This window comes from Sphaerodactylus townsendi, linkage group LG01 (assembly GCF_021028975.2).
Source record: "Sphaerodactylus townsendi isolate TG3544 linkage group LG01, MPM_Stown_v2.3, whole genome shotgun sequence".
In the NCBI taxonomy this organism is placed as follows: domain Eukaryota; kingdom Metazoa; phylum Chordata; class Lepidosauria; order Squamata; family Sphaerodactylidae; genus Sphaerodactylus; species Sphaerodactylus townsendi.
The window spans coordinates 27,687,938-27,713,368 of NC_059425.1; the positions used below are offsets into that span (position 1 = coordinate 27,687,938).

The 25,431-nt window shown below is 47.6% G+C and overlaps 3 protein-coding genes across 4 annotated transcripts in view; all 3 read right to left on the reverse strand.

Moving 5' to 3' along the window:
• Positions 1–985: 985 nt before the first annotated feature.
• LOC125439013 (coiled-coil domain-containing protein 166-like) lies at positions 986–5,223 on the reverse strand. Its single transcript, XM_048507835.1, has 2 exons — positions 5,161–5,223; positions 986–3,497 (listed from the first exon to the last, which is right to left on the reverse strand). The coding sequence occupies exon 2, from the start codon at positions 3,487–3,489 to the stop codon at positions 2,629–2,631; it is 861 nt and encodes a 286-aa protein (XP_048363792.1). The 5' UTR covers positions 3,490–3,497; positions 5,161–5,223; the 3' UTR covers positions 986–2,628.
• Positions 4,960–11,060, reverse strand: LOC125437153. The gene is given in 4 exon segments (XM_048504553.1): positions 4,960–5,013; positions 5,913–5,993; positions 9,612–10,267; positions 10,979–11,060. Coding segments are annotated over 4 exon segments (873 nt in total).
• Positions 11,061–13,913: 2,853 nt separating this feature from the next.
• GCKR (glucokinase regulator) overlaps positions 13,914–25,431 on the reverse strand; it is a 28,547-nt gene continuing 17,029 nt past the window's right edge. The window contains exons 7-19 of one of the 2 annotated variants that reach the window (XM_048507646.1): positions 25,241–25,294; positions 24,942–25,036; positions 21,706–21,811; positions 20,381–20,499; positions 19,962–20,060; positions 19,588–19,685; positions 19,264–19,340; positions 18,729–18,825; positions 18,072–18,169; positions 16,697–16,780; positions 16,310–16,459; positions 14,923–15,057; positions 13,914–14,654 (exon numbers count right to left, since the gene is read on the reverse strand). In XM_048507646.1, coding sequence (XP_048363603.1) covers positions 14,487–14,654; positions 14,923–15,057; positions 16,310–16,459; positions 16,697–16,780; positions 18,072–18,169; positions 18,729–18,825; positions 19,264–19,340; positions 19,588–19,685; positions 19,962–20,060; positions 20,381–20,499; positions 21,706–21,811; positions 24,942–25,036; positions 25,241–25,294 — 1,380 coding nt within the window. In that variant the 3' untranslated portion in view covers positions 13,914–14,486. Of the gene's footprint in view, positions 14,655–14,922; positions 15,058–16,309; positions 16,460–16,696; positions 16,781–18,071; positions 18,215–18,728; positions 18,826–19,263; positions 19,341–19,587; positions 19,686–19,961; positions 20,061–20,380; positions 20,500–21,705; positions 21,812–24,941; positions 25,037–25,240; positions 25,295–25,431 lie in introns of both variants that reach the window. The other variant, XM_048507636.1, reaches the window with a different exon arrangement.

The window sequence follows — 25,431 nt, forward strand, 5'->3', positions numbered from 1 at the left end:
TAAAAGGCTTTCTCACTCCATGTGTTAAACTGAGAATAGCAAATTTAGAACAAATTGGTAACATCACACACATCAGTATTCCACGGATTTTAGCAGTGTTATCCATTCTGATTCAGGTTATTTCATTTGATGTTATTTGTTATAGATTACATTTAAATTATAGTTGACAGTTGCCTCATTTCCAGGTTGCAATTAGGTAATGAGTGAATATATGAAATAAATCTGCCAGTGGAGGAGCACCTTTCCTGCTCTTGCCCATGAATCCTGCCAAAATGATTATATATTGACTTCATTTATACCTCACCATTCTGCCCAATGGGGACCCAAAGTGACTTTCAATATTTTTTCCACCTCTGTCTTACCCTCACAACAAACTTGAGAAGTAGGTTAGGCGGGGAGTTTTTGATTTGTCCAAGGTCTCCAGCAAGCTTCCATGGCAGAGAGGGAATTCTAAAAGCAACAACAAACAATAGGGTAGCAGTAAACGGAAACAGAAATGAAACAGAAAGAAACCTACTAGGCAAAAGGCAAAAACCAAAAAAACCAAGAGGTGCAAATTAATGTGCATATATTAAAGTGACAGGGTGAACATTAAATCATATATAACCAACATAGCAACAGAGACAAATAGCCACAATGTTCACACAATGGAATAATAAGGGATCTATCCCGCTTATTTGTGACCTTAAAGCATCCATGAGAGGCATGTGCCCAGCCTTGCTGGAAAACCTCAAACCAAGAAGTAGAAGAGTTTGGATTTATATCCCCCCTTTCTCTCCTGTAGGAGACTCAAAGGGGCTTACAATCTCCTTGCCCTTTCCCCCTCACAACAAACACCCTGGGAGGTGGGTGGGGCTGAGAGAGCTCCGAGAAGCTGTGACTAGCCCAAGGTCACCCAGCTGGTGTGTGTGGGAGTGTACAGGCTAATCTGAATCCCCAGATAAGCCTCCACAGCTCAGGAGGCAGAGCTGGGAATCTCACGAGCTCTTAACCTCCTACGCCACTGCTGCTCCAAGGCAGTTGCCCTTTTTTTCCAGGCAGCTCATTCCAGTGGTAATCCGCTATCAGAGATGGGTCTGTCTATTCATGTCCTTCTATTTGAGTAACCCATCTCTTATAACCCCAGTTCAAACACTGTGCAAAACCACAGTCTTTCTGATTCAATCAGTGTGACTGTCTACATATGGACCATTCCAGTAACTATGGTAAGTTAAGGTCCATCAAACCAGGATCTGAAGGTGGAATCTGAACTTGGTTTATTAACCATACCTGGTCTTACTTATGATTTTGTTAGGTCTTGTAACCGTAAGCCAATAAACGGACTCTGAAGTATTGATCAGTAGCATTTATTGAATAGGCATCGAAGCACCACTCTTGGCAAAACCAGTTGTGATGCTGGCATTCACAGTCCCCTTTATCCCCCCTAGAGAACTCCCCCTCTCGTTTTCCCAAGAGTTTGTAAAAAACACTATTTGGTGGAGCTAAGGCGCCCCAAGGTTGGTGGCAGATAGCAAAAGAAAGCCACCTGGCTTCCTGCCCTATGAGATGGATGTAACATAGTTTCCATGGGACAGGAGAACCAGGGGAAGCCTAGTTGTCTACAAAGCATGTGAAGCCATAAAGTAAAGATCAAGGAAAGAATGCACAGATGGCAGTGGATACATACAGCAGGCTGGTTACATACATCTTTCTAGCAGCAGCAATTTGTTATTTTAAGCAGTTGCACAGTTCCGGGAATGTATCTCAATCACCTAGATAGCAATCCCCTGACAGGTTTCATGTGAAGTCTGAATAAAAGCATCTGACTTAATCGTAAGGACATAAGAAAAGCCATGTTGGATCAGACCAAGGCCCATCAAGTCCAGCAGTCTGTTCACACAGTGGCCAATGAGGTGCCTTTAGGAAACCCACAAACAAGACAACTGCAGCAGTGTTATCCGGCTGCATTATCCATGCTCCTGATATTGGAGAGAATAGGTCTGCATCATGAGCAGCATCTGTTTTGATTAGTAGCCATGTACAGCCCTATCCTCCATGAACACGTCTGCTCCTTCTCAAAGCCTTCTAAGTTGGCAGCCATCACCACATCCTGGGGAAGGGAGCTCCACAGTTTAACTATGTGTTGTGTGGAGAAATACTTGCTTTTCTGTTTTGAATCTCTCACGCCTCAGCAGATCTTGACTTATCCTTTAGAAACACAGGCTATATAAGAAGATAAGAATGCACTGTTGAGTCACAGCCAGCTCATGGAGACCCCATCCAGGGAGTGTTCCAGACAAAAGACGAGCGGGGGTGGTTTGCCATTTGTCTTCCTCTGTGTAGCAGTCCCAGTCTGGTAAAATATTCATATTTCCATGGCAAGAAAAGGGTGGTGCCTATCCACAAGAACAGACTCATAAACATATCAAGTGGCCATATTCATCTCCGCTACCAATCTTTTGGTTCCCTGCTGCTTTTAGGGGCCTGGGAACTGATTCTATCTTCTTCAATGACTCAGTCTGGATTGGAGTGATTCAGCCACATAAGGACAGGGTGGAGGCTAGTTCCACTTGGGGAACTCTCCTGTGGACCATCTACATGATCTTAGCAAACCCTTCTGTTGTGTCTCAGGTTGTCCTGGCAACCTGGCTAGGTTTTGTTGCTCCCCTGTGAAATATCGTCCTGGTGCCTACGGCGGCGGCGCAAAAGGGCTATCTCTTGCAGGCAGCGATGTTCTTGTTGCAATCGCTGGGATTTTTCCTGAAGCCGTTGCTTGTGCTTCCGAAGCTCGTTCGCCCTTTGGACCAACACCTGCAGCTCCTGCTGCAGTTCCTGATTCTGTTGTTTCACCGCCTCACTGTGTTCCTGCTGGCACAGCTTTGCCATCTCTCGTGCCTGTTGAGTCAAGCTCTCCACTTGCTGCTGGGCCTCTTTCTCATAGGCCGCCTTCTGCTGCAAGAAGTGGGCCTTGGTTTCCTGGATGCGGTCGACCTGTTGTTTCCTGGCAGCTGCCAGCTCACTCTGGAGTTCCTGAATACGGGCCTCCTGCTCCTGTTGCAGGGCCCGGACTTCCCCCAAACCCTCCAGCTCTGAACCCAGTCGAGTGAGTTCTGCTTCCTTGTGCAGCAGCTCACCCCGCAGAGCAGCCTCCTGCTCCTGGAAATGGGCAAGCACCTCCTGCTGTTGCTGCCGGACCTCCAGCAGCATCTGCCGGTTCTCCTCACTGAGGGAGACCACAGCATCCCGGCGCTTCTGGGCCCGTTTGGCCAGATAGCTTGTGAATTCCAGGCTCTCAGACCGAACTTGCTGGTCCTCCTGCTCCAGAAAGTCGTTCTGCTCCCGCAGTTCTGCCCGCTGCACTTTCAAGTCTTCCAGTTCTTGGCAGATGCGCTCATAGTCTTGGAGCAGCCGGGCAGCCTCCTGGCTGGGCACAACATCCTCAGCGACATCTCTTGTGACTGTGGGTTCCTTCCTGGCTGGTTGCTTCTTCTTTCCTCGCTTAGGAGGCATTGGGAGGCCTGGAGAGGTGAAAAAGAAGAACAGCTGAAGAGTTTGGATTTATACCCTGCTTTTCTCAACTGTAAGGAGTCTCAAAGCGGCTTAGAAACTTAGCTTAGAAACTTTTCCTCTACCCACAACAGGTACCTTGTGAAGTGGATGAGAGAGTTCAGAGAGAACTGTGGCTAGCACGAGGTCACACAGCAGGCTTCATGTGGAAGAGTGGGGAGTGAAACCCGGCTCACCAGATCAAAGTCCGCCATGCATGGGGAGGAGGAGGAGAAGGAGAAGAAGAGTAGTAGTAGTTTGGATTTATACCCCGCTTTTCTCTCATGTAAGGAGACTCAAGGTGGCTTACAAGCTCCTTTCCCTTCCTCTCCCCACAACAGACACCTTGTGAGGTAGTGGGGCTGAGAGAGTTCTCAGAGATCTGTGACTAGCCCAAGGTCACCCAGCAGGAATGTAGGAGTGAGGAAACACATGTGGTTCACCAGATAAGTGAAGGGCAACAGGTATATTTGGTATATATATAAACCTGTCAAGCAAAGTAGCAAGCAGAAATGTGGATTGTGCGGCATGTCAAATTAGAATAGTTTATCTCTCAATAGACCAGCTGTTTTACCTCAGAAGTTCACAAAAACATTAGGAGAACTTTACTTAGACTGAGAGAGAAAACATATACAGTATATACCCGTGGTGGCGAACCTATGGCACTCCAGATGTTCATGGACTACAATTCCCATCAGCCCTGCCAGCATGGCCAATTGGCTGTGGCTCTCCAGATGTTCATGGCCAATTGGCCATGCTGGCAGGGGCTGATGGGATTTGTAGTCCACGAACATCTGGAGAGCCACAGGTTGCAGACCCCTGTAACTAGGCAGACCATGTTTGCCGGGTGGATTGCCACGGCCTTCGCCAATTGCCACTGCCTTCGCCAATTGGCTATGCTGGCAGGGGCTGATGGGAATTGTAGTCCATGAACATCTGGAGAGCCACAGGTTGCAGACCCCTGCTCTAGGGAAAAGACTTCCCCATGCTCATACTCAGTGCTGAAATTATATTCTTTGCAGGATGTCCAGTTTAGGATCTGCAAGAATGTTGTAGCTTGCAAGTGGATTCTATTTCACGAAAGCTCATGCCCTAATCAACCTCTGGATCTTTTGTTTTCTACTGTCACAGACTTGCAGTTTATCCTTCTGACACTAACAATGATGTTTAGTATCTGACATTTCTGACAGCTTATCCAATTTCGTATCCAACATCAGCCAGAACTGAAATGTGCCAGAGAAGCCAGCATCTAAATTTACAAATGTCAGAGGGATGGGTGGGCGTTCCTGCTCACAGTATGCCATGTGGAATCCAAAATCTGCATGACAAAACTGGAAATTGGGCAACATTTCAAATATTTGCACATATTCCTTTCGGGCCCATGTTGACATTGCCAGAGTCATGGAAGCTGAGAGGCCATTGCCACCAGAACCGTCAGGGGCTATACGGGCAAGGACGTTTGGTGAAGACCACATGGTTGAGGATCACCTTCGAGAGTTTTAAAAAGAAGGTTCAAAGGAGGGGCATCTTGGACAGATGGAGATCCCAGAGGGCAGAAGCTGGGGGAAGGGAGATGGGTGACCAGTGACAAGCTCGATGCTGGTGGAAGTGGGAAGGTGGAGAGGGGTGGCATACCTGCACGTTGCCTCTTCGTTCAGCTTTCCTCTAAGCTCCAAAGTCCTCTGTGCGTCCCTGTTGCCTGGGCAGCGGGAAAGGGTGGAGGAGGAGGAGGAGGAGGAGGAGGGAGGAGGAGGCGGAACTCGGGGTTTGCTATGAGCATTTTCCCCCTATTGCACAAGCAGCTGTAAGAGTGGTGGGAAAATTAGACTTAACAGGAAAAAAGAGATTTAACAGAAAAAGAGATAGACCGCCAACCAGGCAGGAAGGGAAAAGAAGGAAGGAAGGAAGGAAGGAAGGAAGGAAGGAAGGAAGGAAGGAAGGAAGGAAGGAAGGAAGGAAGGAAGGAAGGAAGGAAGGAAGGAAGGAAGGAAGGAAGGAAGGAAGGGAGACCTGCCTGGGGACATACTGGAGTATGAGGACATTTTTATTGTGATGTATTTAGATGGTTTCATCCTGCGGGGAACAGGGTTGCCAACTGGCCAGGAGCCAAGTGTTCTGTCCTTTTAGTGGAGATTTAATATATGAAAATGGGCAGCTGAAGCTGTGGCATGGTCGTCAATAACATCACGTGATATTCGCTGCAGATCAGACTGATACTAAAGGACAGTTAGAGGAACTTGCATAAAACTTGGCAACCTCAATGGGGACCCAAAACAGTTCACAACTTCCCCCTCTCCTGCTCCATTTTATCCTTACACTTTTAAGGTAGGCACCCAATGGACGTTTCAGCATAGAGATTCGAACCTGGGTCTTGTCCAAGGCTCTACTTGCTGCACCACAATGGCTCTACTGTTCCCCAACCTATCGTTGGTGATTAGGGTTGTTGCCAGCTCCAAGTTGGGAAATTCCTGAAAGTTGAAAATGGAGCTTAGAGAGGGTTGGATTTAGGGAAGAGTCTCAGCAGGTTCTGCACTCCAAAGCAACCATTTTCTCCAGGAGAACTGATCTCTGTAGTCTGGAAATCAGTTGTAATTAGGTGAATCCTGAAGATGTCCCAAAAATACAACTGACCTCCAGATAGCAGAGATCAGTTCTGGAGAAAATGACTGCTTTGGAAGGTGACCTCACGACATCATATCCTGCTAAGCTCCCTCCCCTTCCTAAACTCTATTCCAAATCTCCAGGAATGTTCCAAGCCAGAGTTGGCAAAGTTTCCTGTGACAGAAAGGTTACTATCTTCATAAAATCTGTTGAAGTTTCCGTTTCCGGTATACAAGGGATTTCTGGAGCTTGTTCACAAAATGGCTGCCTCAGCATGCCTAACTATTGATTGTAATAAAGAAGTCATCTGTTGTAAACAACACTATCTGAAGTAAGGTTCAAGGGCTGGGCACAGTCTTAATATATTATATCAATATATATCTGGCAGTTCTTCAGTTTGTCAGAAGGTTTTATATTTATCCTTCCAGTTAGGGTTGAAAGGATCTGTCCTGGAAGGGAAAAAATGTCCTGTCCCTTTAGGCTTCATAGGATGATATTTACCTTCATGCCACAGAAAGCTTCAACCTGCCCATTTCCACACATAAAGCCTCTTTTAAAGAGATAGGATATTTTTCTCCAGACCTGTTTATATCCCTACTTTCAGCATGCTAGGTTTTGTTGAGGCCTTCTCTTTCAGAGAACCTGGGTGTTGTCTTCTGCAGGACTTTCCAGAAGTCTACTAATGATTTTTTTAATTGTTAGTTTTTTTCCAAACAGGTGAAGAAAATGCCAGCCAGCAGAAGCCAAGGTTCAAGAATCCTGAGACACCACAGTACTGTTATCAACTCTGGTTTGGGAAATTCCTGGAAATTGGGGGTGGGATCTAGGGAGAGGAGGGTTTGATGAGGCAAGGGACCTGAGCCAGGTATACAGTCACAGAGTACCCTCTAAATCAGACATTTTTCTCCAAGGAAACAGATCTCTGTAATTCTAGGAGACCTTGAAGCTCTACCAGGAGGTTGGCAACCACAGGGGCCAGGTTTACAGTGCAGTTGCTGGGAAGACTGGAAGAAAGAAGGCCAAATAGCCTGCACAAAAGGCTGGCAACAGCATTTGGGACCTGGTCAGTCATTTGCTTAAGGGCTTAGGATGAGTGTCACTTCAAGGACTGAGGGGAATAGGTGATGCTGGAGACAAACTTTTGCCGTGAGCAGTGGTATATGGGAATGAGCTAGGATTTCCAATGTCCAGGCAGCTCCTGGAGATCTTTTGGAATTATAATGACATCCAGATAAGCCCTTAAACTAAATTTAGATCTGGTAAAAGTGCTCTCTTTCAGCAGAGAACTTCAGCAAATGACTGACCAGGTCCCAAATGCTGTTGCCAGCCTTTTGTGCAGGCTATTTGGCCTTCTTTCTTCCAGATGACAGAGATTCGTTCCCCTGGAGAAAATGGCTGCTTTGAAGGGCAGACTGTATGCAGAGGCGTATGGGGTGGGGGAAATGGCGCCCCGGGACAACACCTGCTCCAGGCGCCCCCTGCCCTCCGCAGCCCACTTGAGCCAAGGAGGGAGCAGCAATTGGGGGGGGGGGGCAGCCAGCATGCCCCCGGTTTGCTGCCGCCCACCCTCAACCTCAGGGAACAGTCTGTATGGCATTACAACTCCCTGAGGTTCCTTCCCTACCCAAACCCTGCCCTCCCTAGGCTCCAGCCCCAAATCTCCATACATTTCCCAATCTGGAGATGGCAGCCCTAGAATGAGGCAACAGAAAACAGTCATGTCACATTCCTTGTGCTTGTGTGGTACAACTGTTCAGTTGTTGTATACCTACCTGTACTGGTTTGCATCCTACCACTTTCTTCCAGCCTAAGAAATCTTATATATTTAGGTAGTTATAACAACACTTTTCCTTTCTGTGGGGTAGGGTCAGTTAGTCTGATAGAGTGAGCAGCACAAAAATCATCCAGTAAATTCCATGTCAAAGTGGCGATTTGAACACAAGTCTTTCTCCTACTTCAGTGCTTTGACCACTGACTTTCTGATGAGGCAAGGACTTGTGGTTGAATTTGAAATATCTGTGTTGGCAGGGTGTGTGACTGAGGGGGCCCATGAAGGAAGGCTACAAATCTCGCCCTATCCCAGTGGTGGCGAACCTTTTCGAGACCGAGTGCCCAAATTGCAACCCAAAACCCACTTATTTATCGCAAAGTGCCAACACAGCAATTTAACCTGAATACTGAGGTTTTAGTTTATAAAAAACAGTTGGCTCCGAGGCGTGCGTTACTTGGGAGTAAGCTTGGTGGAAGTCGGTGGCTTTGCTTTGAAGCAACCGTGCAACTCTTCCAACGGGTGAATCATGACTCAGAAGTAAGCCCCATTGCCAGCAACCAAGCTTACTCCCAGGTAAAGCATTGCGCTTTAGTTCTTTGCATGAAAATCAGTGGGGTTTAACAGCGCTTAATAGGGTTACCTACACTGCTACCCCAAAACAAGGTCTTAGGTTTAATGCTAATAATTGAGCCCAGCGGCCCAAACCAGCCTAGATTGGGAGGGGGGGAGACTCTGCGCGTTCCCACAGAGAGGCTCTGAGTGCCACCTCTGGCACCCGTGCCATAGGTTCGCCACCACTGCCCTATCCCCTGAAACTTCCCCCTTCCAGATTCTCTGCTGCAGCATTTGAGCAAGCTGGTTCCGCCCCCGCCCCTGCCTTAAATAATACTTATCTGCTCTCTCAACATTCCTTGCTTCTCCAGGAACACATGTGCTGATAAGACAGAATCTGGTGGGGTGCAAGGAGGGGGTTAATTTATCGTTGACCTAATCTGTATACTGGGTGTCCCCATTTTTTAAATTTTTTGCTTGTTGAGGATTGGCACAGGGCCAGATACTTCATATTAGCTGCAGTGATATTCAGTACATTAATCTGCTGATCTGCCAGTAGAATTTGGCTGGAGTACTTGACAGGGCAGTTTGGTTTAAGAGCCCACAGGTTTCAACAGCAAGCAGAATTGGGTGCTAATTGTGAGTGATGCTTCATAGGTTTTCCTTAAGGAACTTCTGCCTACGCAGGAACCCAGGCGGATTATATGGCGAGACAGATTGTGTTGCTTCTGCATTTAGTAAAAAGCCTTTTTGTGTTAGTACAGTTGCAGAGACAGGTCTGTCTGTTTATTTAATTCAGTATATACGCCACCTTTCTTCTTGTGGGCTTAGGGTGGCTTTTAATGAATACTACTTAGACTGGTTTGACCTGAGGGTTGTACAAAAAGATTCCCAGCATTCTTCTTTCAGTTCACATGAATGTACCCTGAAATATTCACAGAAACTGTTGGTCCTGGCCAGCGCACACTGGTTGGCAAATTCAAGCCACAACTTAGGTAGCTGCCACTCTATTTCCCAGTCTTCTATCCAAAAAGAGAGGGTTATTATAACAAAAGAAAGCAGAATGTTACAATAGCCTCTACTTTCTTCATTGTTACCTCCTCCTCCCCCTCCTCCTCCCCCCCTCCTCCCCTCCTCCTCCTCCTCCTCCTCCTTCTTCTGCAGGGTCCACTGCTTGGATTTTTAAACGCCACTCCTCTCGATTGAACGCGATGTCTGGTTGCAGGCATGTAATTTTCAGATCTGCATTGATGGTATCTTGCCATCATTGCTTTGGCCATTTGCGTGGCCGTCGACCAGCAACCTCAATGTGATAGGCAGTGCTGGTGACAGTGTCCGGGGCTGCTCGTCGGACATGGTCAAATCCACGCAGGTGCCTCTCTCTCATTTTTGCCTCGATAGGCATGATGCCAAATTGTTTTCGGACCCTGTCGTTGGTGATGTGGTCGAGGAGGGATACACCCAATGTCCAGCGAGTCATGCGCGTTTCCATGACATGGAGTCGTTTCTCAGCTGCTTTCGTTATGGGCCAGCACTCTGACCCATAGAGCCTTACGGGGCAGACCATGGTCTTGTAGTTTTTCGACTTCAGGTGTACAGGCATTTTCTTATCGCAAAGAACACCAGTGACTCCCTGCCACCTCAGCCATGTCTCATTGACTCTCGCCCGTAGTTCACCATCAATGCTGCCATCACTCTGTAAGATGGAGCCGAGGTACTGAAATGCATCTGTTTTCTTAAGATTGTCACCATTGACCTGGATCGAGCCCATATCAGGAGTTGTTTCCAGATATTCAGACTTTCTCCACTGTTGCCATTCTTTTTTTTAAAATCCACTTCTACCTGTTGTTGAGCAACATAAACCAGCAGACCCCTTGTACAAGCTATGCTGCAGAGGTACAAAGAGTCTGTGTTGGAAAGGAATGGCAGCGAAGGGGATGCTGCCTAAAAGCATCCCTGGCAACGCAGCAGATGCAGGAGCATGCCAACGCTGTGAAGTTCAGTTTCTCCAAGGTCAGGTTTTTCAGCCAGAGAATCTCTTGTGGTTGAGATTACAGGATTGCTTTTCGAAGGAGGAGATGGTGTAGGGAGCAAGAAAGAGAATGTGTACAATCCCTTCATCCCCTTGTCTTATTGCTGGACAAAACTACCCAGGAGTTGCTTTTACAAGTACCCTAGATTTTCTTTGTTTGGATGGCCAGCAGGGCTAAAAGCAATTTTGTGGTGGCTCTTTCCACTGAGAAAATCACAGGAGGAAAGGGTTACAGTTGCCTTTTCCTTGACAGAGCAACCCTAGCAACTATATTGGTAAAAGGAAAAGAAAATATAAATCCTACTGCAGATTTCCCAGGACAGGAACCACACTTATCCTTTGTGATCCTCACCATCTAAACTGAGGCAGTATGCCCCTTAATTCATGCCGCTGTGCGTGCACCCACAGAGGGCACACAATATACAAATCAATTAGTGTGTCCTTTCTCCCTGAATGTGATCCAAAGGCAAATTGAAAGGAGAGCATTGTCTCCTTGCCCAGCATTTTGTATACTAGTGGGATTCTTGTAGACCAGGAGTGGGGAACGTCCGGCCCGTAGGCTAAAGCCCACGAAATCATTTGGTCTGACCTTGCCAAGGCAACCGCAGGTGGGACTTGAAATGCAAACCTGGAAAAGCAGTTGTGAGTAGCAACATCATCAATACCAGCTAACATCACACGCCTCACCAAAGAGAAGCAGTTCCAGCCACCACGTTAGGCGTAAGTTGTTTGACCAAATATAGCAGGCTAATTTTTAAGTTGATAATTTTGTATGGCCTGCGAATGATGTTATAACTGTATTGTCAAAGGCTTTCACAGTTGGAATCACTGAGGTGCTGTGTGGTTTCTGGGCTGTATGGCTGTGTTCTAGCAGCATTCTCTCCTGATGTTTCACTTGCATCTGTGGTTAGCATCTTCAGAGGATCTGATAGTAGAAAAGCAAGTGGAGTATATATACCTGTTGGAGTATCCAGGGTGGGAGAAAGAACCATTGTCTGTTAACAAGTAAAGGGTGCAATTAGCAAGCTAGATTTACATGTGTTGAGTGGGATCCACCCATTAGCATGTGAGTAACAATGAAGATAGCAAGGTCAATAGGTGAGGGCATCTGAATAGAAGTAGCCTGGCCTTTGTTCCCTTTGAGTGTTTACTGTCTATAGTCATCTTGTGTTTGTGTGGAGCTTGATTAATGTTTTTCAACACTAGTGTTTTTCAACATTGGTAGCCAAGTTTTGTTCATTTTCATGGTTTCTTCCTTTCTGTTGAAATTGTTAAATTCTGTTGAAATGGACAATTTCAACAGAAAGGAAGAAACCATGAAAATAAACAAAACTTGGCTACCAATGTTGAAAAACACTAGAATCAAGACAATCACTAATCAGCTCCACACAAACACAAGATGGCTATAGACAGGCGCTATTCCCACCCCTCAAAAGGCAGTATGCCTCCGCCTGAAATTGAGGTTGCCAAGACGACCTGGAAGCAGGGAGCAGGCAAAATGGCGACTAGATGTGTAGGAATCAATGGGGCACTTACTCATGTGTAAACTAAGAAACATGGGCAGATCCCACTGCAGAGCAAGCAGTCTCTGGGTAAGTACTGCATTCATAAAGGGCCTGTGATAGCATGTTCTCCATGGGAGTACCCTTGAGGACAATTCAGACGTTTCAGTGGGTACAAAACACAGAACCAAACATAACACTGGATATTAATGGTGGAGTGGTAGTAGAAGAAGAATTGGATTTATATCCCTCTTTTCTCTCCTGTAAGGAGACTCAAAGGGGCTTACAAACTCCTTTCCCTTCCCCCTCACAACAAACACCCTGTGAGGTAGGTGGGGCTGAGAGAGCTCAGAAGAACTGTGACTAACCCAAAGTTACCCAGCTGGCATGTGTTGGGGTGGACAGGCTAATCTGAATTCCGCAGATAATCCTCCACAGCTGAAGTGGCAGAGCAGGGAATCAAACCCAGTTCCTCCAGATTAGAGTACACCTACTCTTAATCACTATGCCACTGCTGCTGTGGAGGCTTATCTGGGGAATTCAGTTGGCCATGCCAGCAGGAGCTGATGGGAATTGTAGTCCATGAACATCTGAGACCCGAGTTGGACACCCCTGATGAAGTCACTGCACCTGCACCTGCCTGCACAGAAAACTCCACACATGCTGATGGGAATTGTAGTCCATGAACACCTGAAGCCCCAGAGTTGGACACCCTTGGACTAGATAGAATCTCTAAATGTCAGTGCAGGTACAGAATCCTAGAGGTATTACTCCATCCAACAAGAGGTAGCATCAAAGTAATTGGTGGCAGCAGGGAACTAACCCCTGGGAAATGTGGGAAGTTACCAGGCAGAGAATTGGGATGGCTTCAGGGACCTTCTGACTTCTTGGGGACCAACTCAAACAGCTTGAGTCCATTCCTTCATGGAAGAAAGGCAGCCTCCTTGCTGCTTCTTTTAGAAGTGTCATGTCAAAGATGGAGTTATTTAGGCAAGTGCTCCTATGAAAGCTGTTCTTGCAGACGGTTTTGTCTATATTAGGGATCTGTTGTTGCCTGCTGTTGTAGAACTACTGCTGTGTTTTTATTATGATTATATTCAGGTTTTTAAGTTAATATTGCAATCTGCTATTGAGTCCCAGTGACAGGAAGGTGAGTTAGAAAGTTCTAAACAATGAATTGATACATAAATCACAAGGATGAACAGACATGAAGGGGCCTTACACTGAGTCTAATAATTGACCTATTTGAGGGACTACTGTCTGTTCTTCAGGATCTCCAGCAGTTGATCCTTTCAACTGGAGATGTTGGGGACTGAACCCGGGGCCTTCAGATGATCTGCTCACCATTCTCATTTGTGTGGCAGGTGCTAGCAACGCTGGGTCTAACTTGAATATTCCCCTTGCTACCTAGCAAGGCTGCCTAGCTCAACAATTTGGTAATAGTGAGGTGGTATAGAGGCTCTCCTGCTGATCTGGTTCCTGAGAAGGCAGCCTGGCATGAAATGGGTGAGGGAGAGTTTTGGCCAAGCAAGAAGGGAGATGGTGATTAACTTCAAGGCACGCTGCCTGTCCAGGCCATCTTGTCTACAAGCACAGTGCTCATTGCCCCAGCCCAGCAACTGCAGACAGTCAGTGATGCTAGCAGGGCGCAAAGAGGGCAGGGGATGGCAAAGGATACTGCTAATGCTACTGTCTCCTGGTATCTGGCACCTAACCTCCCTCTCTACAGCTCTGAGAACTTCCCACTGTGAAGTCACATCAGGCCAAACAGAGACACTCTATTGCCATGTGAGGCACTGAGGGCTCGTGGAGAATGAGGATGACGCTCTGTGCCCCGAACCAGGTGGGGAATATTGTGCCTGTCTGGGATTTTCCAGGAAATTGACCCTCTGCCTTCTCCCACACCCAGTTAGGACAGAATGCATCAGAATATGGACACATGTTTTATTACAAAAAGTGAGAAGATTGCAGGACATAAACCCCTCCTCCCCACCCATTCCTAAAAAACAGGAAGAACCGAAGGAAAAATCTGCCTCTAAGGAGGGAGACTGCAAAGGATTTTCTGAATCCCAGCTACTTCCACCCTGGCAGAGCAATGAACAGCAGCAATCCATCAGTTGCATGGATCGATCTCTGCTATACCAAAGAGGGAAGGGAATTTCAGGAACAGCCTAATTTCCTAGCAGAGAGAGGATTCTGGGATGGTTCAAACCATCAGGCATCCCTTAACCCCTTAACTGCTTCAAGACTCCCCTCTCCACAGAATAGGCCCCTACCCAAGATGCCGTTCTCCCTGCAAGACACGCTCTTGCCTCTTCCTCTGGCTGGGAGAAGAGAGGCAGCACTAGGTGGGGAAAAGGAAAGAAAGGCCAGAAGCAGCCTCTCCTGATCATTTCTGGCTGGAAGACAGTTTGCCCACCCAGTGCAGCACTTTGGAGCAGTATCAGGGTCAGCTGCCCCCCCCCCACTTCTCATTAGGACCCACAGAGGCTGACAGTCACTCCTATGTGCTGTTCTCGTCAGGATCTGCTTTGCTAGCCCCTCGTTTGCGTCCTGGTGCGTTTAGTGCAGCATCAAGGGCACCACGTATGGTGGTCGCAGCATCAAGGCGGAGGTGGGCCTCCTGGGCCGAGCAGTTGCGCAGAAGGCAGAGCAGAGCGGTGGGGACAACCTGGCGGAGGAAAGAGATGCTCTCCTTAGGGCTGGATTCTCTGTTTGGTCCGTTCCAGTTCTCAGACAATAAAGTGAATTGGGCTATAAGTGACGAGCCAGCCCAAGGGGAGGGACTAGGAATTAGATGTGGAGCTGGGGAAGAGGTCAGCACCAGTTGGACTGGGAGGTGCAAGAGCGGGTGGACATTACAAGGATGGACCTGGCAAGAGGTTCCAGTCCATGTCTGCATGTGCCTCTCTGAGAAAGGGAGGAAGGGAGATCCTTACCCTGGTCTTCTCCGTTGCCACAGCAATGTGCTTGGAGACTTCAGCACCACGGATCGCTTCAGAGAGAGGCTCAGGATCATAAATCACCTGCAGCAGCACTTCCAAGCACTTGGCCTGTGAGTGTCCTGTGAGACTCTGGCAGGAGGGACGGCTGTCAGACGCTAGCAAAAGAAGCGACTCCCTGCCACTGGGACCAGTTGAGAGAGGACCCTTGTCTCCCCGCAACCGTCATAGACCCTGTGTGGGGTAACCGGCCCTTGGACTTCAGGGAGACCTGAACATTCTTGGGCCAAGCCCTGTCTGTTTAATTCTCGCAGGCTTGTTATGAGGATAACCATCTCCCACTTGCTGTCAAGGGCCAAACTACGTGTTAGTATTCAATGTGCCATGTCTGCATTCCCCATCCTAAGTTTGAATCAGCCACACATCATCTGGGAATGCCCTACTGGGAACCCAGGGTCCCCCCAAGGCCATTTCAGGTTAGGAAAATGGGGCTGGGAGGTGAGACTAAAGCTGTGTTGAGGTCAAGAGGACAAATCAGAGCCCCACAAGCTTGGGGCCTGAGTTCCCAATAGGGAACTCTCACTGTGATGTGTAACTGACTGATTCAACGTCAGGTTGGGGAATCCGTATGTCAGTTCCACAGGCTGAGGGCAGCAAAGTTATCTGTCTTGGCTGGCCTCACTTCCTCTACCCCCTCACTTCTGTTGGGGTCTTATTGCTGTCGGTATGGCACCCAACCTGGAAACTGGTTTTAAACCTGTGGATGTATATATTGTTTTATTTTCTGTGTTATTGTGTATTGAATGTTGCGAACCACCCCGAGCACATTTCGAGGGGTTAAGGGCAGCCTAAACATCTAATAGACAAAGAAATAAACATGTCAAAATTGTAACACGTAGCTTGGCCCTCAGAAGAAGAAGAGAGTGGGATTCAAATGTGTGAAATAAATGAATATGGACAATTGGACCCACAGGGTCAGCTGCAGGAAATGGAGGAAGATGCTTTTTCCAGAGCTTTTTTCTTATCTGAAGGGTCCCGTCTCATCCTTCCATGACACAGAATGACAAAGTGGCTGGGACAGTCCTCCTTAGAACATGGTACAAATCAAGCTGCCACCCCAATTGATTGTGCAGGATGGCTCAAGCTACACTGCGCAGAATCCCACAGAGGCGTATCTAGGGGAAATGTAGCCCAGTGCAAAATCTGAGTTTTCGGCCCTCCCACCCCGCCATGACCAAAAACTTTTTTGCACCAGGTCATCTCAAAGAAGGAGGGGTGTGGGGGCGATTTTCCGCCCCCCCACGTGACTAAATGGCTGCAGCCTGGGGACATTTGACCCCATATGTCCCCCTGAGCAATACGCCCCTGGTCTCCCAGTTGATACCTGCAGGATGCTGACAGCTCTTCCAAAGAGTTTGGAGTTGCTGACTTTCTGATCCACCATGTAATTGCGGAAGACCTTGCCTTTCAGCACATGGGCCCCGGTGCTAACCGTGTTCAGAATCCACTTGGTGCTCAGTTCCCTTTGGAATCTCTGTGCAGAGCCGAGAAACAGAAGAAGAATGAGTTGGGGAAATGGGGAACAGCAGGCTGTGAGGGAACGGTGGTGTTCAGTCTCACTGCGAAACAGCCCTAGGCAGGGCCCCTTTCTTGGCAGCTCCAGGAAGCCGTAAGAAGCCCTGCTATAACTGAGCCAAACAGCTGACGCCTTTGGGCCCAGAACATCTTTCTCCCACCCACCAATGCCCACTGATCCTGCTGCTTGGATTACCTGGATGAAATTCCCTTCGTATTCTAGGAACAAGATAGGCCACATGATGCTGATGATGGAGGGGAAGAGCTTCTTAAGAGAGGCCTGTGGGGCAGAGGAGGGGAGGAGGAGTGGAGAAAGACAAAAGAGCTCCTCAGCTTCAAGACCGAGCTCTAAAACGAGTGGCAGAAGGGTCAGGGGAGCGTGTTGAGCACGTGCATTTGCCCAGAGGTTTTGACCAAGAAGAGTGGCTTCTCTTTGCCCTGATCCTTGAACAGTGGTGTCATCTTTGTGGGCAGAGAAATCATGGCCATACAAAGCTCCTTGATACCATTGGCCTATCTAACCCCAGGGCTATCTATTCTGATTAGCAACAGGTCTGGAGTCCCATGCCCTACGAGGGAGCTGGGTATGTTTAGTTTGGTGAAGAGAAGGTTAAGAGGTGACATGATAGCCATGTTTAGATATTTGAAGGGATGTCATGTTGGTGAGGGAGCAAGCTTGCTTTTCCTGCTGCTCCAGAGACTAGGATTAGGAGGAATGGGTCCAAGAAAAGGGATTCCACCTAAACATCAGGAAAAACTTCCTGACAGTAAGAGCTTTTCGGCAATGGAATGCACTACCTCGGAGTGTGGTGGAATCTTCTTCTTTGGAGGTTTTTAAACAGAGGCTGGATGGCCACCTGTCAGGAGTGCTTTGACTGTGTGTCCCTGCATGGCAGGGGGTTGGACTTGATGGCCTTTGGGGTATCTTCCAACTCTATGATTCTTTGATTTTACACCATTTTACTGGTTCTGGTGGGTGTTCCGGGCCCTGAAAGCCTTCGACAATACATTACACCATTTACATTTTCTCACCAATGGGGACTTAAAGGCAGTATCCTCTCCTGTTTTACCCTCACCCTACCTGTGAGGTAGGTCAGACTGAGGATGTGCGACTGGCCTGGAGTCACCCAGTGAGTTTCCATGGCAGAGTAAGGATTCAAACTTGGATAGTCTAGATCCCAGGCTAACACTCTATTTCACTACACCACTGGAGTCTTTGCTGATATCTGTTGTCTGAGGTTCTGTAGCAGGCAAAGCTGGGCCTTTCTTTATGCAAAAACGATGCTCAGCCACTGATCCAAAGCATGAACATTGGCAGTGGCCCTACAGAGAATCAGACCAGGTCGGAGTTGTTCCATCCAGGTTGGTGTTGCCTAGTCTGACAAACAATAGTTCTCTTAGGTCCAAGGGAGAGATACGTCATTCCCAACCGCTGCAATCTGAGGGTCATACTATGTTACATTTTGTAGTGAGTTGAGTTTGGATCCTCCACACCCTACCCAACCATCCCCTAAAAAAACAAGGCCTGCTGGACACAAACCATCTTAAAGGAAACCTTTTGGGCTTCTTACCGGCAGGTATTGCCCAACTGTGGCATGGCAAACCGCGTGCATGTTTGACGTCCTCTCCTTCACCTGAACTGCCAGCTTCTCCACCTCAACAAGATCATCTGCAGGTGAGAAACAGGGAGGGTGGGAGCCCCCTTGTACCAAGCCTTGAATAAACAGAAGTTAGGGTTGCCAACTTCGAACTGGCCAATTCCTGGAGATTTGGGGGAGGAGACTGGGGAAAGCAGGATTCGGGAAAGGGAGGGATATCAGCAGGGTATAATGCAAGATGGTTCACACTCCAGAACAGCCATTTGCTCCAAGGGAACTCTGGAGATCTCCAGGACCCCCCTGGAGGTTGGCAACCCTAATAAAAGGTGAGCTAGGGACACCTATGAACTGCCTAAATTTTGAAAGGTTCCAAAAAGAACAATCGGGAGACTTTGTGGGTTTCTTCTGAATCAAACCCAATATCACTTGTACCAACCAGCAGCAGTTCTCTAAAGAGAGCTTTTCCTAGCCCTGATACCTGAGAACCAAATCTGGGACCTTTGGCATATCAAGCTTGTGCCCTGCCACTGAGTTACCAGCCCCTCAGTGGCTGCTGAAATCCCAGAGATCCCTCTGTCTTTCCACCTCCAGCTCCTCTTGCCCTGTTACCCAGGCCCCATCAGAGCTCACCATCTACCGTGAAAAGGAAGAGGACAGTGTCGAGCTCCGTCAATGTTGGGAGGATTGTTTTCACAAAATCTTCTTCAGAGAAAGCAAATTTTGGTCCCTGCCAAGGAAACGTCAGACGAAAGCTGTCAAAACACCCCTGACATTGTGTGTGACACACTGGCACAAGTAACGCACCAAGCAGAGGGTTCTCTATTTGGTCTAGGCATCACATTCCGTGATGAGTAATAGCCCAAGAATCGGAACCATATGGGCTGGATCCCACAGATCTGAGCTATGGATGGCAATACTTTCCCCTGCCACAAAGAGTCATTCCCCCTGACTCAAGAGACTTGAAAAGAGGCCTCAAGCTCTGGAGAACTTTAGCAAGGGAAAGTGCAAAATTAGGAGATAGGAACTGCTATGCTTCCTTTCAGGAGCTCCTGGAAGGAAGCGTATCCAGTCGCTTCCCAATAAAGCTAAAGCATAAAGAGAAGATGGGATTGGAGCCCCTTCCCCTGTTAGTTGCCCTATCACTCATTCTCCTTGGGCCACTCACCTGTGCTATGAGGTCAGCCTCCTTGTTAAACATTTCACTGTAATCCCCGATAAGGAAGCCCCGTACATCATTGATGTCTGTGCCACAAATTGACAAACAAGGACGTGAGCTCTTAACCTGCATAAATGAAGGGATGCCCTAGCCCCTCACTCCCACCATGGGCATCTTTTCATGGCAAGCTCTCCCCATTCACACCCTATCCCACCCTGTTTTTGGCCCATTTTACGTAACACAGATATGCCACCAAAGATATGCCACCAGGGCCCTACCCACAGCTGCCATTCCTATTATGCAGCCTCTCTTCCCTTGGCTGGTGGGTCTCACCTGCCCCAAAGGTGGGGATGCATTCTGCTCCATCCATGATGGCAATGATACCCAGTGTGTGCCATCCTACCATATACACATAGGCCTTCTTCTGCAGACTGTGGGAGAAAGAGGGAGGTATTTATTTATTTAGATTTTTAGACCCGTTTTTCTCTGCAGTGGGGACCTGAAGCACCCTTCTCCCCTCCTCCATTCTATGCAACAACAACAGCCCTGTGAAGTCTCCCAGATCCTCATCGTGCACTCTAAGCACTCCACTATGTTGCCCACGTATGTGGATTCAGCCAGATTAGCAGGAGGTTCTATTTGATATGGAGATGTTCCTGGCCCCATTGGGAGGAGGGCAAGAATCCCTTTGCACATCCCAGGCTCACCTGGTGCCTGCTTGCTTCACCAGAGCTGCGATCTTCTTGCTCTGGCTATAGGTGACTTTGTGGGCCCGTTCATAGGTGCGTAGAATCTCCAGAAGGCACCTGGGAAATGACAGGAGGCTGAGCAGTTTTTCAAGGGAGGCACCTAGGATTGTCAGACTTCAGATAGTGGCTGGCAATCTCCCATAATTACTACAGATCTCCAGCCTACAGAAATCACTTCCCCTGGAGAAAATGCCAGCTTTGGATAGTGGCCTGTGTGGCATCACGTCCCTGTTGAGCTCTGTCCGCTCCCCAAACTCTGCCCTTCCCAAATTCCACCCCCAAATTTCCAAGGATTTTCCAACATGGATTCGGCAACCCTGCAGCAGGTTAAACTACTGTCTTCTGCTATGAGGGGCTCCTGGACAGTGCCTGCTCACTTCTCTGAGACCTCGCTGTCCTTGGAAACCGTCTTGTGAGCTGTCAGAAGCAGAGTCTCCAGAATAATTTTTGTGGCGCTGCCGCCCTTCATCCGCGAGGAGCCAGTGATACCTTCAGGCTGAGAAAGGAAGAAAGAGCAGCTGATGAAGACACCCCTCCCTGGTTCTCTGAACACATGAGGGTGTCTAATATTGAGTTCAACCATTGGTCTCTTGAGGTCAGTATTCCTCCACCTAACCTACCTCACAAGATTGTTGCGAGTATTGGACGGAGCAGGCAACTACAACGCATGCCTCCCCTGAGCTCCTTGGAGGAAGGATGGGATGAAGGTGAACGTAATAAGAGCAGTGAAACAGATCATGCCTGGGGCGGGATGAGGGCAAGACCTCTCAACTGAGAGATACATTGAGATGGGCAAATGTTTGTCGCACCAGGGAGGCTGGGAGATCCTCATTTCTCCCAGCACCAGAGGTTTTCACATGTCAAAGCACCCGGTTATTGAGTTCTGCTGGGCCTGTGCAGTCAGAACCCAGATTGGCCAGGACTGTGCTACATACATGGGGTAAGGGAAGAATTGAAAAGATGGTGTTCTTTCTTTGTCTATGGGTGACGGGTGATGATGGGTGAGCACATCCAGGTGAATGAAAGCAGTAGCATCCTCCTCAGACATACTCCCATCTGCTTACTCTGGGCAGAAGGGGAGAGCAGATGCCAGGGCCTATAGATTTCCAAGTAAGAGTGGGTAGAAGCCTTGCTATCATTTCTTTTGTTAGTCTCTGCATCAATTATAGCTATCATCAGTTCTGTTATGCTGACGGAATAAAGCTTGTACTTGATTAAGAGGTAAAGGATTGGATTCCTCCCTGTTTGCCTTGCTGCAGATAAAGTTACTGAAACTGCCCCCATTTGAAGCTCCTCCTAGCATTACTGGTGAGGGGACAAAGATGGAAGATAGTGACCCCAAGGGGAAAGGCTCCAAAGCTCTTGAGGGAGAGAGTTGGGGAGCAGTGAGAGATTTCTATTGCAAAGAATGGGCTTCCCTCAACCAAAACAACTTCCCTCCTAGCTTCTAAGCATGGCTGGGCCTCTCTCACTTGGGTAAAGAGCTGATTGCCAGAGCCGGAACTGAGGGTGGACTGGCAGATGCTGGGGGTGGAAACGTTACAAGGCCTGCCAAGTTTTCCCCACAAATGCCAATCTCTGTTACCTGTCTGAAGATTTGAAACCAATGCAGATATTGGCAGATGTCACTTTCCCTGTCCAAAACTAGCATGTATGGAAGCCCACAGCAGGAAGCGCTTCTGCACATTCACTCATCACCTACCCCAACAGCTGGGTTGAGGATGAAGGCCTTGTGCGATTCCTGAAGCTTCTCCATCCGCTCGGCCACCTGCCGGAAGGTGGAGTGAAAGTCTTCTATCTTCTCATTCCTGTAGGGAGATGTGGGACGAGAAGGGGTGAGAGGCAAGAGGAGACAATGGCCTTTTGCCCTAGATCTTGTCATAATGCTCTACTGAGGCCCTTTGGATCATAGCCTGGCTGGACTAGGCCACAATCTGACATCTTTTCAAGGAGGCTCTCCTCACACCATGGCCATACACCTCAGCTTTTATGAGACGTACCTCAGATTTTAAAATTTATTTAATTTTTTAATTTATTATTTGGATTTTTATACCGCGCTATCCCCAAGGGGCTCCGGGCGGTGTACAAATAAATCAACACAATACTAGATTGGGGAGCAAACCATACAAATACACAACAAATTACATAGGCTCCATCCATTTAGATATTCATTAAAAACTTGCTAAAATTCCATTAAAACAGCGATTAATACGATAAAAGGCACCCGGTAAACCCATTTTTAAAAACCCTCCCCCAAAAAGAGGGGAACGGCTGGACCAGAGGTGGGATCCAGCAAGTTCTCACAGGTTCCCGAGAGTAGGTTACTAATTATTTGTGTGTGCCGAGAGGGGGTTACTAATGGATGATTTTGCCACGTGATTTTTGCCTTAGTTACGCCCCTCCTCTCAGCAGTAGCGCGCAGAACTTGAAGCAGTCTAGCAGGAGGTGCACCGGCGTGCATGGCAGCCTGCGCCTGCATGCATTCGTTTCCCACCCAAGGACCAGCGCAGCGGCTGGGTCCTTGCCACAGCCCCGCCCAGGAATGCCCTGCCCCGGAATGCCCGGCCACACCCCCATTGTGCCCTGCCCAGCCCCATTGGCGCTACACCACAGTTTGAATCCCACCACCATGGGAACCTGTTACTAAAATTTTTGGATCCCACCACTGGGCTGGACCCCTCCATAGGAGGGTTACCCAGGTGTAGAAGGGCAAAAACGGGGCACCTGTATGATGAGAACCTGTATGATGTAGTGTTTAGAACTTCAGATGAGTATCTGAGAGATCCAGGTTCCCAACTGTGCCAGTTAAGCTTACTGAGTGACTTGGGCCAGGCCATCAGTCATGAACTCTCAGTTCAGAGTCACGAATTCTGTTGGGAAATGTATGGAGATTTGAGGGTGGAAACTGCAGAAGGCGTGGTTTGGGGAAGGGAAGAACCTCAGTGAGGTGTAATGCCATAATAATGTCCACCTTAGGATAATAGGTTTACTCCTAGAGAAAAAATCTTGTATGAGTTATGTAAGTGTTTATGGGATTTGACTTTTATTTTGAAAACTGTAAAAACAAGTGGGATCTGTGTATTGAATATATGTTGATATTTGATTTTGCACAGAACAGAACAGCTTGAAAAAGAATCATCAAAATAAAAACCAAATCCAGAGGTTTTATGATAAAAACCAAATCCGGAGGTTTTGTAGCCAAATAGCCTACATGCTTACCTGTTGAACTATACTGACAATATCTTGAGTTGTTACTGGGAAAACATAGATACAATTGTATTCCAATTTATTATTGGTTTAAATATTACTCATTTTGTGAGTATAAGTACGCATTGGTGTAATTACTTTGGTCTTTCTCCCCAAGCAGCCATTTTCTCCATGGGAACTGATTTCTGACGCATGAAGATCAGTTGTAAGTCTGGGAGATCTCCAGCCCTCCCTTGGAGATTGGCAACCCCAACTTAACCTAATCCCTCTTTCCCTATCAGAAGCATATAGCTGCTTGAAAACTAAGCTATTAGAACAAGAGTATCGGGATATGATAACAGCTGCGAGGAAAACGTGTTCCCCCCTGACCCTGCTTATTCCAATTGAACAAGGACACATGGCCAATTATTTACAGTGGATCACCAACCCTAAATTAAGAAGAGCTTTAACACTGGCCAGATTCAATCTAATGCCTTCTATGCTGCTCTATGGCAGATCTCAACAAATTGATAAACAGAGGAGGCTATGTCCATGCAATATGGGTCAGGTGGAGACACTCGATCATACCCTCTTTCATTGTGTAAAGGTTCTGCAAAAATCAAGGAATGCTGTCACAATCTGCACTTCCCATCCCATTTCTGTATAACAATCTAACTTGATGCTCTTTAAGATACCTATAAGCAAGTTTCTTTTGAACAAGCATGGATCCCACAGTGTGTGTAGAGAATGTAGCAAAATTTCCCAGCAAGTAACAATAATAGACGTAAGTCTAGATTGAATACTCCAAATCCAAATAGTCTATGTATTATGACCACATATAGCCAGCAGTAATTTTTCTAGCTTCTGTCAGTATCCGATGACGTTTAAGTGAGTTAACTTAGCTGAAGGAATGTTCTATAGTTACAGAAGGACCATGTATATATTTTAGTATTTAGTATTTTAGTACCAGTGTCTATAATTGTGAGCAATAATGGGCAAATTTTGTATGCTGATTTTGTATGTTTATTTTATGCCAATAAAGGCTTGTGATTTAGATTTAGGTTATTGTGAGGATGAAATGGAGGAGAAGACATTGGGGCTGCTTTGATTCCCCTTTAGAGAGAAAGGCAAGTTATAAATGCAGTAAATATTTGAACACGGCACTTCATATCCATGAGCTAGGTTGGGGAAATGAAATGCATATTAAAATGTTGTCAGACTTTTCAGGCAGACAGCCAACCAGGCTGGCTGAAAGGAGGCTGTGTCCCCCGCAAACCCCCTTTTGGTCTGTTGGGCAGTGTGGCTTCCCCTCATCTTGAGAAAGACTAGGGTTACCAGTCTCCTTGTGAGATCTGGAGACCAAGTAGATAAGAGGCCATGTGACAAAAGTCTTGGGTTTGCAGACTCCACCTCTTCCAGGTTAAAGGGACCTGTTGAGCAAACCTTCTATGCCAGTGGTTCTCAAACTGTGGGTCACGACCCCTTTGGGGGTCGAACGACCCTTTCACAGGGGTCGCCTAAGACTCTCTGCATCAGTGTTCTCCATCTATAAAATGGATAAATGTTAGGGTTGGGGGTCACCACTACATGAGGAACTGTATTAAAGGGTCGCAGCATTAGGAAGGTGGAGAACCACTGTTCTATGCCAAGTCTGGCCTTGGGTGCCAGGATTTAGAAAGACCTCAACCCATGCTGACAGACTGGGCACTTCGACTTCTAAGCCATTGTCCCCATTGTTCTCTATCTTCTTACCTGGCCATTGAGACTGGATTGAATCCCACCAGCACTGGAACAAAAATGTCCAGGTTGTTCATGCAGAAGTCCAGTTGTCCAGCCACATAGGGGGCCTGTCATAAGCCAAACCAAGCCAGTGAGACACCACATCATTTCATGATGTGCCACACCAGTTCATAAAGGATCCTGTTCTTTATCTGTTCTTTATGCTCCCTACATTCCTCCAGAGATTGGGGATTCCTTCCCACTCCTCCTGGCACTCATTAGGAGCCCTCGACAGCACCTCCTTCCTCCCAAGTCCTGAATGAATCACTCACAGACAAACCGCAGGAAATCCCAAAGAAAATGACTTTTTTCTTCCCTTCGCAGACCTGCATGAGAAAAGGAAAAAGAATTGGTTTTTATATCCCCTTTTCTCTACTGAAAGGAATCTCAGAGTGGCATAAGCTTCCCCTTCCCCTCCCACAACAGGCACCCTGTGGGGTAGATGGGGCTGAGAGAGTTCTGA